Raw genomic sequence first — 17,415 nt, 5'->3', positions numbered from 1 at the left:
TGAAGGAAAGCTGCATGCCAGGTCCCAGTCCCCTTGCAGCTGGACATTGTGAGCCTGCACCTTCACAGTTTGGGATGGTGGCAAGCCCCAGGGAGAAGATCTGTGTTTAGAGATACAGTTCAGACAATAGGGCATACTTAGAGAAGCGAGGCTGAAGGAATTGGGGGTACTTTTTTGTTTAGAAAATAGGGCACATTGTCATAGGGTTTCTTTCCCCGTGGGCATCAAATCTTAACTCTACAGTGTCTACTTACCCATAGATAGGAGAGCTGGAAAAGAGTCTACTTGGGGCAGTGATGGAAGATGGTCTTAGATTCTAATTAAACTGTTTTTCAGCCATTGATCAAGAACACACTTAATTCAGAGCATCTGTGGACTGCTGTGACTCTGTGAGATTTTACAACCAGTCCTGAAAATGGAGGGAGAGTAGCCATTCCTCTGGCATACACCAAGAATTCGAATTTTAACGAGTTCCCCAGGGGATTCACATGGACACTGGAGTTTGAGGAAAGCCTGAGGTGGGGGTGGCTAGACCAGCAATTCCCTGTCTCAGCTGCTCATGAGAGTCTTGTGCAGAGCTTGGAAACCTGCTTTGGCGTCACCTCCATTGACTTGCCCATACCTGGGGCATTGCTGTTGATCAGGATTGCTGTAACGATTCTAACATAGAGCCAAGACTGACAGCCAACGGCCTCAACTAATGAGCCAGATTGTAATCAACCGTGATCGCTGTAATCAGCAAAGAAATCATACCATGGTGAGCTAGGACCCATGAAAACCTTACATACTTTATACTGTGGGTCTTTTCACTAGTCCACTCACTGGTGTGATGGGGTGGGGCATGCTTGCATGTGTGCACAAATATAGTGAGCCCAGGGGTGAACCTTAGGTATCATTCCTTGGTTTTTACTTAATTTATTTCATTTTACTTTTGTGTATATGTACCATTGGTATTCAGTTCCCTGGGGCATTCAGAAGAGGATGTCTGATCCCCCCCGAAACTTGAGCTAGAAGCAGTTGTAAGCCATTAGATGTGCATACCGGGAACTGAACTGGAGTCCTCTGCAAGAGCAGCAACTACTGAGCCATCTCTCCAGCCCCTTGTTTTGGTTTTGACTTTGGTTAAGACTGGCTCTCTCTGTCGCTGACCTGGAGTCCACTGCTGAGGTTAGGATGGCTAGCCAGTATGCTCAGAGACCTTGCTGACCCTGTCTCCCCAGCTCTGAGATTGCAAGCCTGTGTCTCCGTGCTCAGCCCTACTATGTGGGTTCTGGAGATCAGACTCTGGTCCCCGTGCAACAAGCACTTGACTGCCTGAGCTTCTCCCAGCACCTCACTCTGGTGTTTAGAGATAGAAGTGTAGACCACACACTTGGTCAGGTTGGTTTATATTGATTAGAACGTCCCCCCCTCTACAAATGGAAATGGACCATTGTCAAATGAACATTTGCTCTGTATATCTTTGGGCTTTAAAACAAAATTTAAGATCAGACCTCCACCACCCCCCTTTTCTGTATGTTTCTCTTCCATGTCAGGAAAAACAAAACAAAGCAAACAACAACATCATTAACCGGGATCCTGTAAGAACTCTTAGGGCTAGTGTTTGTTGAGTCGCTTTTTCTCTGCCTCAACTGAGTCTTGAGCCACGTGAGCCTTTCTTCTTCTCAAGTTAATCAAAAGCATGTTCCCTGGCGTGGAACCTGTCCTTTACTCTCCTCTGGTGAGGGCCTTCTGCCCAGGTCACAACCTCCTGCACTTTCTTATAGTACCACCTCTTGCCTGCATCATCAGGTACCATCTTTCCACTTCCTGTGGGTCTTTTAGACTTGAGATTCCATGAGGACATGTGAGACTGTTGTATCTCTAACCCCATTTTATCGGATGAAAGAACATATGTTTTCATGGCGAATTGGAAAGTGATCTCTCTTTTAATTACTTTGTCCATTAAACTTGCATACACAAGCATATGTTCATGCCAAAAAGATAAAGTAAAACACAGCTGTCACTTCAAAGGAAATATGAAATAGTTGTTCTGGGGAGCAGGAGATGGCTCAGCAGTTAAGAGCACTGGCTGCTCTTCCAGAGGACCCAGGTTCAATTCCCAGCAACCATATGGTCACTCACAACCGTCTGTGACTCCAGTTCCGGAGGATCTGACACCCTCAAATGCACACAGGTAAAACCCATGTACGTAAAAATAAATCATTAAAGAAAGTTGTAAGAAAAAAGAAGTTGTTGTAGGGATGAATATGAATGACCGTAGCCTGGAGACAGTGATTCAAATATCATTCTAACTAGTAACAGTTTCATCAAGTTTTATAGAGGAAGAAAAAAACACATCAAGACCATTTTCAAATACAGCAGCATCATCTATGGCAGAGTAGGGCAGTCTCTGCTATAAGTCTCTGTCTGATGCTAGCCTCCCAGTTGGTGGTAGCTAGGGGTCTGACTGTACAGTCACAAGGATGCACGTGAGTACTTATCGTGCTGGAGACAGTCCAGGGGCATTTGCCTGGATCCCTGAGACAGTTCAGCTCTCCGTAGACACCAGAGCGTATTGTTTTAAAACAATTTATTGTTTCTGTGTACACCTGCGTCTCTGTGCTTGCATATGCATGTGCAGGTGCCCACAGAAACCAGACCTTGGCATTGGATCCCCTAGAGTTGGAGTGACAGGTGACTGGGAGCTGCCCAACATGGGTGCTGGGAATTGAACTCGGGTCTTTCAGAAGGACAACCAGTGCTCTCCCAGTGGCTGAGCCGTCTCTCCAGCCCCTCATTGAAGTTTTAAATCAGAACAGTTAACATAGGTGTGGCTTTTTTTTTCTTTTTCTGGAAACTTTCCAGCCACCTCACTTCTAAGGGCCCTGTGTTATAAAGAGGAGTAACGTAGGAACCGAAAGGAATGAGAGCTTTGAGAGAGGACCAGGCTGTAGTCGCACTGGCTGGCTCACATTGTATGCATCTGGGAGCCCAGGTCCGGTTTGTGTTTTAACTGTCTTACCTTGACTCACAGCGTTTTCCCCTTGTGTCTCTGTTAACCATTCTGTTTTCTCACTATAGGCCATGAGGTGGGAAGCTAAATGGTATGTGTCTCCTCCTCCCTGGTCTCGCCTGCTGTTGTGTGCCTCTCTGATGAGCCCTGTAGGCAGTACATTCTCCCTCACAAAGCCTGGTTCAACTGCCTCCCAGGTTTATCCTGTCAGAGGAAAAACCCACCTGCCTCATCTGAGGTTTTGTGTCTGATAAAATTAATCCCAGCCGGGCGTTGGTGGCGCACGCCTTTAATCCCAGCACTCGGGAGGCAGAGGCAGGTGGATTTCTGAGTTCGAGGCCAGCCTGGTCTACAAAGTGAGTTCCAGGACAGCCAGGGCTACATAGAGAAACCCTGTCTCAAAAAAACCAAAAAAAAAAAAAAAATTAATCCCAGCACTTGGCAGAGGCAGGTGGATTTCTGAGATCAAGGCCAGCCTAATCTACAGAGTGAGTTCCAAGGACAGCCGGAGCTACACAGAGAAACTCTGTCTTGAAAAACCAAAAAAAAAAAAAAAATAATAATAATAATAATAAATTAAAGTAACTCAGGCACGTGGAGGGAGGGACTCCAACCGTGCTTACAGCAAGCGCCCTGTTCCCTTGAAAGGAAACCCAAATATTTTCAACAAAACCATGGTGTGATGTTTGGGAAGGGTGTTTTTTATATTATTCTCTGCAATTTAGGCTTAATTGCTCATTTTTTAAGCAAATAAGAACTAAGGAAGAAAAGTATGCATTTGCTAAATGTCCCAGTGCACATTGACTTTGCCGGCTCATCGCGTTTTTCCTGGTTAGAAAAGTACTTACTTCCTTTTCCCCGACGCTACCATGGTAAGAAAACCATGGTCAGTACTAGTGAAGGAGAAAGCATTAGCCAGCAGATGGAAGCATTAGGTATGTCCGCATAGGTGGCGTTCTTTGACATTTTATTCTCTTTTTTTTCCCCTGTGAGGTTATGTGCTACTAAAAGAAAAAAATTTAAAACACAAATATGTCTAAAGTAAAAATAGCTCTCCCTCCACTGTCTCAGGGGATTATTCTGTGTGTTATGGGCGTGCATAGCACATGGCCACATTCTTTCACATAGCATGTATGCATATTGTTTTTATTAACAAATAGGATCAACTCCAGTCCTGTTTTCCTACATGCTGATGGCATATGCCCACACTGGCTCTATCCAATCGGCTTGCCATGTGTAGCGTAGCATTTTCTTTAAGATTTGGAGTTTTTGGATTCCTGCATGATCTCATAACTCCCCCATCAGCATTTTTAAATTTTATTTTATTTTTATTTATGTGTATGTTTGGGTCTGTGTGGGTATGCACACGTGCATGCAGGTATTGACAAGAGGCCTGAAGAGGGCATTGGTAGGATCTCCTGGAGTTGGGGTTACAGGCAATTGTGAGCTTCCAGAAATTAGTACTGGGAACCGAACTCAGCTCTTCTGCAAGGCAGCAAAAGCTCTTGACTGCCGAGCTCTCTCCAAATTAGTAGCGTGTTGTGAATTTATGATGATTCAAGCACTGCACATACTGTGACTTAGAAAATATAATCTGATTTCAAGTAATGCTGAAGTTCTAAGGACTGTGGATGTCCCAGTGTCAGTGATTGGCATCACACCGACAGCCTCTCGTGTAGACACTGTTCAAGTTGCTGGTGTGTTAATTGGTTGGCCTGGGCTTGAACACATGAGGAAGAAGGGGTGGCAGGCAGTGCTTAGCAAAAGACAGGAGCTGCCAAGTGAGAGAGACCAACGTTGGGACATCAGTGGGATGGTGATGGAGGCAGACCTTGAACATCAATTGTAAAAAACCCATAGCAAGACATGAAGTCATAGGCCAGCAGCAGTCTAGCCTGGGCATCTGCTCTTGAGACACTGGTAAGAACTTGGTGCTGATGTTCAAAGGACCAGTTTGAAGAGGGGTGAGCATTTGTGCACATAGATTTCCAAGTCTTCATGCCCCTGAGGAGCCCCCTTGTGTCTTAAGGAGGACAGTAAGTGAGCTGTGAGGTGGACAGGAGGGACCTAGGAGCCCTGTAAATACTTCTCTTCCTCTTCCCAGCCTGCCCAGTAGCTGGGCTGGGAAGGGAAGGGACTGTCTTAAAGTCAGCTCCAAGGACGTTCTACACACATTGTGCTGGAAATTAAACTCTGTGGAAGATTAAAAAAAAAAAAAGCACATTGGACGTGTCTATAAGTCCTGTGACAGGTCTGGGGATAACCACAGCAGGCTCTTTTGTGGGTGCCCCAAGACATTGGCACATGTACAGATGGCAATGTTGTTATAGGGATGATTGCTGCCCAGACAGCCATTCATAACCTGTCTGCAGTCACCCAGCCAGGTAGGGGGTGGGGACGGAGGCGGGGCGGGGCCAGGGGCAGGGCTGGGCGGGGAGCTGACTTAAGAAAGCTTCAGGGCAGTCATGGCTGGGCTTGGCAGGCATGGCTGGGCTTTCCAGCTTCCTGCTGCAACACCCTGCGTGTGTGTGTGTGTGTGTGTGTGTGTGCCCAGTGGAAATACAAATGAAACCTCTTCAGAAGGCCAGTTCCCACTGAGATTAGATTCTTTAACTATAACCCACCCCCACCCCCCAGAGTCCGATGCCAGGCACGAGGGCGCTTAAAGACAAGAATGCCCAGGAGGTACATGAGGAATGAACAGAGCAAGAGGCAGAGTGGGCAGTGCCTGGGTGTCCCCTGTGACCTCGGCAGAGTGAGCGAATCTGTGTAGTGGAAGGGCAGCCCAGTCCATCATCTGCGTCCGCTTGCTCACAGTCCATGGCTCAGGAGAGTGGGTCATTCAGCACAAAGGTCCCTTTGTTCTGCACCTAGCTCACTAAGACTCGCCCTGGCCTCTACCCCCCCCCATTACACTACTATCCTTATCTCCAGCCACCACACTAGAAGAACATAGAGTAATCTGGAAAGGGTAACAAAGGGGGTGTCAACCTGGTTTGCTAGGGTCTGCACTAGGGAATAGGTGCTTGACCTGGGTCAGGAGGTCATTCTTCAGTGCCAGGGTCCTAAGTGGGAGAACCAGGAGATGAGAAAGAAGATAGGGACCTGGGTCAGGTCCTTTCACAAGCCATGTTTTATGCCAGACAAGCTTATTAAGAAGTATAGAGTGCCCTCTGTCCCCCCAGAGCTCCCAAGGACTAAACCACCAACCAAAGAGTACACATGAAGGGACCCATGGCTCCAGCTGCATATGTAGCAGAGGATGGCCTTATCTGACATCATTGGGAGGGGAGGCCCTTGGTCCTGTGAAGGCTTGATGCCCTAGCATAGGGGAATGCTAGGGTAGTGAGCAGGGAAATGGGGGGGGGGGATTCGACGGGAGTTTGTGCAGGAGAAACCAGGAAGGGGGTAACATTTGAAATGTAAATAAATAAAATAACCAGAAAGGAGGAGGAGGAGGAGGAGAAGAAGAAGAGGAGGAGGAGGAGGAAGGTCTTACTATACCATATTTAAAAAAATGGGACAGAGTCAGCAGGAAGCTAGTCAGTGCTGCACAAGGACACAGGATACGTCAGGGATGTCAGAGACTGAGCACACAGCAATTTGGGGACTGATAACCAAAGCCCCTAAGGGTAGAAAGAGGCAGGGTCTCAAGATCCAAAGTCCCAGCTTCCTCAAAACCTTGGCTCCAGGGCATTTCTGGCTCCACCATGCTTCTGGTTTAGAGTAGAAACTGTGGTCTTTCTCCATACATCAGGGCCTGGGAGAAAGCCTTGGGCGGGTCCAGACCTCAACACATGTCCTTTGTTGGCAGAGTTTCATTTCCCATAGACTGTGGTTAGATGAAGGCACCATGCATGGGGTATGGAGGCTGATCAAGAGAGCTAGCAGCCCGAGAGCCAGCCTGATGTCAGGCAGAGGCTGGGCTTAGAGGAAAGTCTAGGATTCTACTTTGCACTGAGCCACCCCAGTGAGGAGGGGAGAGAGAAAGACTTTCAGGAGACTGGGGCAGCCGTTGAGGGATTCGGCTTGTATTCTAACAGATGAACTGCAGACACTCAGTTAAATCTACATTCCAGAAGAGGCAAATAGCTCTCTCTCTCTCTCTCTCTCTCTCTCTCTCTCTCTCTCTCTCTCTCTCTCTCTCTCTCTCTCTCTCTCTCGGCATTGCCCATGCAACATTTAAGCCATGTCTAAAATTTATATATTGTTTCCTAGAAACTTAATACAGCGTGTTACATTTCTATGTGTTTACTCTGACAACCTTGCCTGGGGCTGTGCTAGAAGCACTAGGCCCAATATGCAAGCACAGAAAAAAACAGAGATTGTGTTTGTTTGAGTAGACCCTGTAAATGCATTTTTATGTGAAATTTAAACTTAGCTGGACTCCTCCATTTCTGTATAGTTTGGTACCCATGCTCGGAGCTCCCAGAAGACAGGCTGGGCATCACTCATGGGTGCCTGAGTGTGCCTACAAGACACCCTAGAAAGGTACAGGTGCCCAGTGTGGGATGCAGCAAGCCCCCTGGCATAGCTGTATTCAAACGGTGTCAGAAACCACTCACAGGTGCTGTGGACGGAACTGGGCTGCAGATGCCCGGTCCCAGCGAAGCTCTTGAATACAGCATCAGGAAAGAAGGAGGGTTATTATTTTCTGGGTCTTGGCTGAGCTGTGACTAGGAAGGGATGGGAAGCTACCGTTAAAATCACCCACTGTTAGCAGCAGCAGGCTGGAGACCAGTTCTCTTGTCTATATTGATGACCTACCACAGTCAGCTGGTGGAAAACAGCCCAGTTTGGTCTCTTAACATGGCCTCATCTTGCTCCATGAAGTGCCACTTGACTGAAACATGGTTGTTTGTCTCTCTCATGCTGAGGATTAACGGTGACTCCCTGGTCCCTTGTGTGTCCTTGCAGCAGAGAGTGAGGGCCAACAGATGTGCTGGACCTCACTCCCAGGTGATAATATGAAGCACCCACCCCCACTGGTCCTTGAAGGCAAAGGACCTTTTGACTATAGAAACAAGGTGTTACTTTTCTTAGATTCTCTGTGTGTGGATACACCAAGTCCACCAGCCAGTGTTTTACTCACAGTGTCTCCTGCTTGCTTCAGCATGCTGTCTACACTGCAGGAATTGCCCTCTACCCCTTGGCAGGCCTACTGGCCCAATTCTTCCAGGTCTTTCCATGAGCTTCTTGTGACTTTGACCTGGGAGACAGGACTCAGGAGGCAGATCTAGTGCAGCAAAGTCTCGGGGATTCCGGGATGAAATTGTTCCTTGTTATTCCCCATCCACTGGGTGTTGGAAGTTGATTTAATCGTAAGGGGGGGGGAGGCCTTCAGTAGTATTCATTAAGTACGAAATGTTAAATTAACTGTCAAGTTCAAATATCCACTGTAGCAAAGTAGTAGTATTCACATTGACATTGGGTCTTTTAATTGAAATCACCTGTGTTGCTGTACCGCTTCTTAGTGCTGGAAGTGGCAGAGGTATCTCCCTTGTGTCTTCCAGGAAGGATCATCGAATGGCCCCTGTCTGACAACATGCACCATCAGTGGCTCCTGCTGGCTGCATGCTTTTGGGTGATTTTCATGTTCATGGTGGCCAGCAAGTTCATCACGTTGACCTTTAAGGACCCGGATGGTAGGTATGCTTTGTGGCAGAGTAGATTTATGGCTAATGGAGTTCTTCTCCCATCACTGCTCCAGGGCACCACGCATAGAGGGTAGCTGTCCTGACCAAAGTGGCTTCCAAAGTCTTCATGTGATAGCAACCAAGGGGAGGTGGGAAGGAAAATGGCTAGGGCGAGTTCCTCCTGATGAGGTGATTTCTTCATGCCTGATGCCACTGGGTCACCTGTGAGATAAAGACGCTTCCTTCCTGGGGTGCCTCTGAACACCTGGTAGCAAGGAGTGCCACGGGCTCAGTCAGCCCCATGTCCTGAGACACACATCTGCGATTGCTCCGCTTGCAGGAGTGTCAGCTGTTTCATACTATGGGACTTATGCTTATCTTCAGCATAGTGGAAGGAGAGTTGTTTAAATGTGAATGGTGAAGCTCTGCTGTGAGATTGCGTCTCCCCTGTTAGACTAAGACTTTCTTTCAGAGGAGGTGGATGAAGAGTGCTAGATTTGGTCTCGGCCAGCTGATTCTCCTGTGTGTTCTTGGCATTCCTTAGCCTGAGCTTCAATGTTCCCTTACAAAATGGATGCACGCCTTGCTCTGACATCACCAGCTGATTCTTTACTCCTCCCTCTGGGGCCATCATCAGGAGCTGAGGAGAGGAGGGGACACTTTGTGGGGACGGCTCATTAGTGGTGTAGATTGGCCAGAGAAGCAGTTCCTAGGGGACTGGAGCACAGAGCCTTGTGCATCCTTCCGTGGTTCACAGCTCATTAGAGGCTTGTCTCTACCAGCAGTGTTTCCCACTTCTAGTGGCTGTAGTAGTCTGTAACACAGTAACATAGCAGTTTGAGCAGATGGCTTTATACCCTCAAGAACTCCTGATGTGTTCCTAGCTATTCTCAGGGCACCCCAAACTCCCCCTCTCCATCTCCTCTGTCTCCCTCTTCCTGTGGTGAAGCAAAACTGTTAAGCAGTTATGTAGGGGGAATAGGGAAACTTAATGTTAGCCCAGTCTGTGGTCCTCAGCATGGTTTGCACTAAGGGATGATTACACTCAACATAGGGCACCACCTGGCTGCCATTACAAATCCCACCATCTTCTTGAAGTCCTTGGGAGACTGCTGATGGGGTCTGCACAGCCTGGTGAAGGGGTGATACACTTACTATATTGGATGTCCAGGGCCATCACTGGGTGCTTGGAACCAGAGGCTCCATCATTGTCACTGTCAGGAGACTTCAGCAGTTTTAGCACAGTCAATATTGGTGACCTCTTACAAGGACAGGCGTCACCTGCCAGGCCCTGTAATCCTCTGCTGAGGACAGATGAAATTCATATTTCTGAGTTGGGCACCAGTCCCAAATGTGGAACAGCTGAAAAGCAGAGAGAACGTGCCACCGAGAATAGCACGTGACTTCTGAACCCTGACCTTATCTCTTAGTGGGGAAGGCCTGGAAGGGTTGGTCATGTGATTGTTTGTAGTTTAGTTTGCTTTAAACAAACAAACAAATAAACAAACAGGGCAGTGTGTGCTATCTACGTCAGTGAGACGTTTGCCAGTCTTAGTTGAATAATTTAAGCCCGGTGACACACACCTTCTACCCTAGCTACTCTGGAAGCTCATGCTGGGATCCATTGAGCCTCTGAGACCAGATAGACCATACCCAGCTCAGTGTCAAAAAAGAAAACACACAACAACAACAAAGGGAAAATAAGAATTAAAAATACACACTTGCCTTTTAATATTCACTGATAGGAGCTTTTAAGGAATACCTTCCCAGCGGTCTCTGGTTAAGGCAGTGTCACTGTGCTGGACATGGCCGGATCTTTGCTGACTGCTCTCAGAAATGGCAAAAACCTTAAGAGACATTAAGGGTAAAAAGCCAAGAAGAAAACTGTCGACCTTTACTTAGAGGTCAGAGGACAAGTTGTAGGAGGTGGTTCTCTTCTGCAGTTTGAGTCTCAGGTTGGGTTTAGCGCATCAGGCTTGGCAGCAGGCATCTTTACCCACCAAGCCACACTGCTGCCCTGGCCTTGAACATTTTAACCGAGATAAAACTCTTTAACTCAGCTCATCAAACAGCTCGGCCTTCTTAAGGTTAATGATAGGAGGCAGTTCCTCTACACGCTGACATGTGGGGTAGCCAAATAGACTGCTCCTGGGTGACTTCAGAGCCAGGTAGTGTTAGCTCTGTTTACCCAACATGCAGTTCAGGGGAGGATGCTGTCACCCCAAAGCATGCTGTAAAGAAAGATGTCACAAGGATATTTTGCTCTCACATGGCTTAAATTATGAGTTCCCTGTCATGACTCAGACCAGCAGTCAGAGAACCTGTCATTGTCCTTAAAGTATCAGTCAGATAACAAAAAAAGGTCTTCCCTTAGCTTCATTCTTGATTCTGAGTGAACTTGTGCATAAAATATCTTGCCAGTCTGAGTGATTAGGACGGGATGAGGAATCTGGAAGTTTTGCACACCCAAGACACCACCACAAAGTACCCTGGGCTGGGGGCACTGCAGGCTTCTCCATCCTTCCATCTATAATCCCTCTGGGGACCCTGTCAGAGGAGACCTTTCAGCCTGAGGCAGGCTGAGAAACATCAGAGGAGTCTGTAAATTCATGGCTATGTTCTCTCATGCTGACATTTATTTTATATGCATCCAAACTGTTTTGGCTTTGAACCAAGGGCCCCTGCAGGTATCCCTGCAGGAGGCAACATAGCCCAGGGGTCTTCAGAGTGAAGCTCCATTTCTTAAAAAACAAAAAAAACTCTTTTTTTTAAATTAGATATTTTCTTCATTTACATTTCAAATGCTATTCCGAAAGTCCCCTATACCCCCACCCTGCCCTGCTCCCCAGCCCACCCACTCCTGCTTCCTGGTCCTGGCATTCCCCTCTACTGGGGCATATAATCTTTCCAAGACCAAGGGCCTCTCATCCCATTGATGGCTGACAAGGCCATCCTCTGCTACATATGCAACTAGAGACACAAGCTCTGGGGGGGGGGGGGGATACTGGTTAGTTTATATTGTTGTTCCTCCTATAGGGTTGCAGACCCCTTTAGCTCCTTGGGTACTTTCTCTAGCTCTTCCATTGGGGTCCCTGTGTTCCATCCAATAGATGACTGTGAGCATCCACTTCTGTATTTGCCAGACACTGGCATAGCCTCACAAGAGACAGCTATATCAGGGTCCTGTCAGCAAAATCTTGTTGGCATATACAATAGTGTCTGGGTTTGGTGGTTGTTTATGGGATGGATCCCTGGGTGGGGCAGTCTCTGGAAGGTTCTTCCTTCCGTCTCAGCTCCAAACTTTGTCTCTGTAACTCCTTCCATGGGTATTTTGTTCCCCAAACCTAAGAAGGAATGAAGTATTCACACTTTGGTTTTCCTTCTTGAGTTTCATGTGTTTTGCTAATCATATCTTGGATATTCTAAGTTTCTGGACTAATATCCACTTATATATAATGTGTGTTCTTCTGTGATTAGGTTACGTCACTCAGGATGATGTCCTCCAGGTCCATCCATTTGCCTAAGAATTTCATAAATTCGTTCTTTTTAATAGCTGAGTAGTACTCCATTGTGTATGTACTACATTTTCTGTATCCATTCCTCTGTTGAGGGACATCTGGGTTCTTTCCACCTTCTGGCTGTTATAAATAAGGCTGCTATGAACATAGTGGAGCATGTGTTTTTATTACAAGCTGGAACATCTTCTGGATATATGCCCAGGAGAGGAATTGCTGGATCTTCTGGTAGTACTATGTCCAATTTTCTGAGGACCCACCAGATTTCTGATTTTCAGAGTGGTTGTACCAGCTTGCAATCCCACCAACAATGGAGGAGTGTTCCTCTTTCTCCACATCCTCGCCAGCATCTGCTGTCACCTGAATTTTTGATCTTAGTCATTCTGACTGTTGTAAGGTAGAATCTCAGGGTTTTGATTTGCATTTCCTTGATGATTAAGGATGTTGAACATTTTTTCAGGTGCTTCTCAGCCATTCAGTATTCCTCAGTTGAGAATTCTTTGTTTATCTCTGTACCCCATTTTTAATGGGATTATTTGATTTTCTGGAGTCCATCTTCTTGAGTTCTTTATATATATTGGATCCCCTATCTGATTTAGGATAGGTAAAGATCCTTTCCCAATCTGTTGGTGGCCTTTTTGTCTTATTGACAGTGTCTTTTCCCTTGCAGAAGCTTTGAAGTTTTATGAGGTCCCATTTATATTAAGGAAAAGTAATTGTTGCTTCTTGTTATTTTTGTTGTTAGAGTTGGGATTCTGTTCTTGGGGCTGTCTTCTTTTAGGTTTGTTGAAGGATTACTTTCTTGCTTTTTCTGGGGTGTAATTTCCCTTCTTGTGTTGGAGTTTTCCCTTTACTATCCTTTGCAGGGCTGGATTCGTGGAAAGATACTGTGTGAATTTGGTTTTGTCATGGAATACTTTGTTTTTTTCATCAATGGTAATTGAGAGTTTTGCTGGGTATAGTAGCCTGGACTGGCATTTGTGTTCTTTTAGTGTCTGTATAACATCTGTCCAGGATCTTCTGGCTTTCATAGACTCTGGTGAAAAATCTGGTCTAATTCTAATAGGTCTGCCTTTATATGTTACTTGACCTTTTTCCCTTACTGCTTTTAATATTCTATCTTTATTTAGTGCATTTGTCGTTCAGATTATTATGTGTTGGGAGGAATTTCTTTTCTGGTCCAGTCTATTTGGAGTTCTATAGGCTTCTTGTATGTTTATGGGCATATCTTTCTTTAAGTTAGGGAAATTTTCTTCTATAATTTTGTTGAAGATATTTACTGGCCCTTTAAGTTGAAAATCTTCATTCTCATCTACTCCTATTATCCGTAGGTTTGGTCTTCTCATTGTGTCCTGGATTTCCTGGATGTTTTGAGTTAGGATCTTTTTGGATTTTGCATTTTCTTTGATTGTTGTGCCGATGTTCTCTATGGAATCTTCTGCACCTGAGATTCTCTCTTCCATCTCTTGTATTCTGTTGCTGATGCTCGCATCTATGGTTCCAGATTTTTTTCCTAGGATTTCTATCTCCAGAGTTGACACCCTTTGTGATTTCTTTATTGTTTCTACTTCCATTTTTAGATCTTGGATGGTTTTGTTCAATTCCATCACCTGTTTATCAGTGTTTTCCTGTAATTCTTTAAGGGATTTTTGTGCTTCCTCTTTAAGTACTTCTACCTGGTTAGCAGTGTTATCCTTTATTTCTTTAAGTGAGTTATTAATTCCCTTTTTAAAAATCCTCTACCAGCATCATGAGATATGATTTTAAATCCGAATCTTGCTTTTCGGGTGTGCTGGGGTACCCAGGACTCGCTGTGGTGGGAGTACTGGATTCCAATGATGTTGCGTGGTCTTGGTTTCTGTTAGTTAGATTCTTACATTTGCCTTTCGCCATCTGGTAATCTGTGGTGTTAGATGTTCTAGCTGTCTCTGGCTGGAGCTTGTTCCTCCTGTGATTCTGTTAGCCTCTGTCAGCACTCCTGGGAGTCCAACTCTCTCCTGAGTCCCAGTGGTCAGAGTACTCTCTGCAGGCAAGCTCTCCTCTAGCAAGCTCTCCTCTGGCAGGGAAGGTGCACAGAGGTCTGGAGCTCAGCTCTGCCTCCTGGCTAAAGATGAAGTCCCATAAGGGACCCTGTCCAAGAAGCTCTATTGAAGCTCCATTTCTTATTGGATGATCCTTGGTCTTAGTGTTTTGGAAGCAGGGTAACACTGATACCCTTGGGCCATTCTTTCTTGCTGGCTCTGTTCTTTGGAACTGAATCCCTGGTGTGGAATCCTGGACACGTTGCGTATATGTTTTCTTCATGTCTGCCAGTCTGTCACAATATTCTTAGCCACCTGAGTTCATCTGTCCTGACCTGCTGCTGATCCGTGGTTGCTGCTTTTGCTGCAAATTTCTTCTTCTATTAAACAAGAATCTGGTGTTAATAACCAGATTGTATCAAAGAAAATCAATCCAACCCAGTGATGTCATGATTTGCCAAGATTTGAAATACTAAGCACCCATGAGCGGGTCTTGGATATTGGAAACATCATTTTCTTCATCTGTTGGACTTTATTTTTCAGCCTGTCCTTGGGCTGATCGAAGCCCCTCAGGTTGCTTCTAAGTAGCCAAAGGGCAGAACACTTGACTTTGGATATCCCCACACTCTGCCTGTAGCATGGGCTTGTGGCTGAGCTGCTAGGCCAGGGTGCAGCATCATTAAATTGCAATGTCAGGCAGTGAGAGAAGGTTGTGACCACTTTTAGGAAGGCAAAGCAAAGCGGTCCTCCGTTCACAATTGTTGGTACAAACCCATAAACAGCCACAGCCATCGTTGTGATTGTTAGCAGACATAATCTTAACTGTGAAGATGCCCAGCCATGCCTCAGGATCTTCAGAGGCTGCAGACTTGCTTCTGAGGGGCTGAGTGGTGGGAGGGACTGACATCTGATTACAGCAGGGATGCTGGCAGCTGCTAAAGAGAACTCCCCATCAGCTAAGCTGCAGAAACTAGGCCATGCTGTGTTTGCCCTTTTGTCTATAGTCAGTTACAGTTGGGTTAGCTGGGAAGAGAATCCATGGAGCTTAAAATTGTGAAAATGTTCTCTCCAGGGTAGTGACTTCCCAGTGCCCTGAGCATGGGAAATAGGTTGCCTTCTAGAAGTCACTGGCAAGTCGGTTATTCAACATACAGAACACATTTCTCTATGCACAGAACAAGGAAACACAGGTTCCACAAATCCATTTAGCATGGCAATGACCAAAGGTGACAGATGGAGTCAGTGGAGATTGGACCAGTCAGTGTAGGCGTCAGGGCTCCTACAGTGCAGCCAGGAGCCATGGATGGGGAGCTGCATGCCTTCTTCCACGGAGCATAACGCACTTTACCCTTTGGCAGGCTCGGAACAGCTTGTGCTTTTAGCTCTAAGCAGGTTTGTACTTCCACTCAAATGTAGACAGAGAGAAAGATGGCTGTGGGGTTTCTGAGGCTGTGCAGCAGGGACTGTAGGAAAGCCCAGTAACTGAGCAGAGTAACTCACTGTGCAGGCAAGAACCAAACCAGAGAGAGCTGTTCAGTAACCAGACTGGCTGAGTCGGGAAGGTACTGCAGGTAACAGTACTAGCCACTCTTCCAGAGGACCCAACACCCAGACCTCAACTCACAACTGTCTGTCACACCAGTTCTTCTGACCTTGTGGGTACCAGGCACAGATGTACACAGATACATGTGTAGGCAAAACACCCATACACACAAAGTAAAATCAAATAAAGATTAAAATAATAAAATAAATTTCACAGACTAGCTAGACTGGGGTGGCCTGGGGCTAGAGTAAAGCAGGCAACATGTAAATATCCCTGAACCAAGAGGGTAAGTTTTTATTAAATGAAATAATACTTCTGTATATTTTTAAGATTTATTTACTTATATGAGAACACTGTAGCTGTCATCACAGACACACCAGAAGAGTGTATTGGATCCCATTACAGATAGTTGTGAGTTGAGATGTAGTTGCTGGGAATTGAACTCAAGACCTCTATAAGAGCAATCCAGTGCTCTTAACCTCTAAGCCATCTCTCTAGCCCCATATATATTTTTTATATATATTATTTATATATATTTTATATATGTGTGTGTATGTGTGTGCTCTTATTGTATATTTGTGCGTCTGTGAGAGTTGGAAAATTTTTTAAGTCTATGTTTGTTTTCAGAAAGTGATAGATTATATCCAGATTGTACCTGAGTAGTTCTTAGAAAATCTGTTCAAGATTTGCTTGACTTGGCGGCTTGAAATCTGCCCTGTCTTAGTTAGGGTTTTACTGCTGTGAAAGGACACCATGACCAAGGCAAGTCTTATAAAGGACCTCATTTAGTTGGGGCTGGCTTACTGGTTCAGAGATTCAGTCCATTATCATCAAGGCAGGAGCATGGCAGCATCTAGGCAGGCATGGTGCAGGAGGAGCTGAGAGTTCTACATCTTCATCTGAGGCTGCTAGCAGAATATTGACTTTCAGACAGCTAGGATGACGGTCTTATAGCCTACACCCACAATGACACACCTACTCCAATAGGGCCACACCTTCTATTAGTGCCACTCCCTGGGCCAAGCATATACAAACCATCATATGCCCCCTAGCCTGACTTACATGACTTCTGTTATGAACACAGAAATTCTAACCTGACTCCTGGAGTTTTGTTTTTGTTCGTTAGTTTGTAAGTTAATTTTTCTGTCTAGAGATCACTGAGAAGTGACATGCAGTTGTAAGAAATACCTCAGAGGGGCTGGGGAGCTGGCTCAGTGTGTCCTCTACAAGAGGTCCGAGATTTGATTCCCACCACCCACACTGGTGACTCACGAGCATCTGTAACTCCAGTTCCAGGACACTGGATGCCCTCTTCTGATCCTCAGGCACCAGGAGCACATATGACACACAGACATACATTTAAGCAGAATAACCATACCTATAATTTTTTTTTAAAAAAAGAAAAGAAATAGCAAAGGTCAGGGAGATCTGTGTTCTGTTGACCCTTTGGCCCACATGGTGACTGATCATAGACCTGACTGCATTGTCACAGTTGGAATGTGGCACAGGCACAGAACATCTCTGTCACCGTGAGGGTGTATCACATCACCCTTGGTGACTGTTGTCTTTTGGTGCTGGTTTAGATTTGTTTGAAATCTAAATCCAAGTTTCATTACCTCGCCCAGGTTGACTGCAAACTCCATTCCTCCTGCCTCAGCCTCTGAAGTGCAGGGATTGTATTGGCATTTGCTACTGTGCCTGTGCT

General features: G+C 45.9%; 1 protein-coding gene across 1 annotated transcript in view; it reads left to right on the top strand.

Annotated features, from left to right (window-relative positions):
* Nucleotides 1–17,415, top strand: part of Chst10 (carbohydrate sulfotransferase 10) — a 33,086-nt gene that overhangs the window by 5,057 nt on the left and 10,614 nt on the right. The window contains exon 3 of the mRNA XM_029482443.2: nucleotides 8,509–8,640. Within this exon, the coding sequence (XP_029338303.1) occupies nucleotides 8,509–8,640 (132 nt within the window). The remainder of the gene's footprint in view (nucleotides 1–8,508; nucleotides 8,641–17,415) is intronic.

This window comes from Mus caroli, unplaced genomic scaffold, assembly GCF_978045245.1.
Source record: "Mus caroli unplaced genomic scaffold, Mus_caroli_1 scaffold_1, whole genome shotgun sequence".
Taxonomy (NCBI): Eukaryota; Metazoa; Chordata; class Mammalia; order Rodentia; family Muridae; genus Mus; species Mus caroli.
Note: the sequence above shows the minus strand (reverse complement) of the source record. Positions and strands in the feature narration are given on the sequence as shown.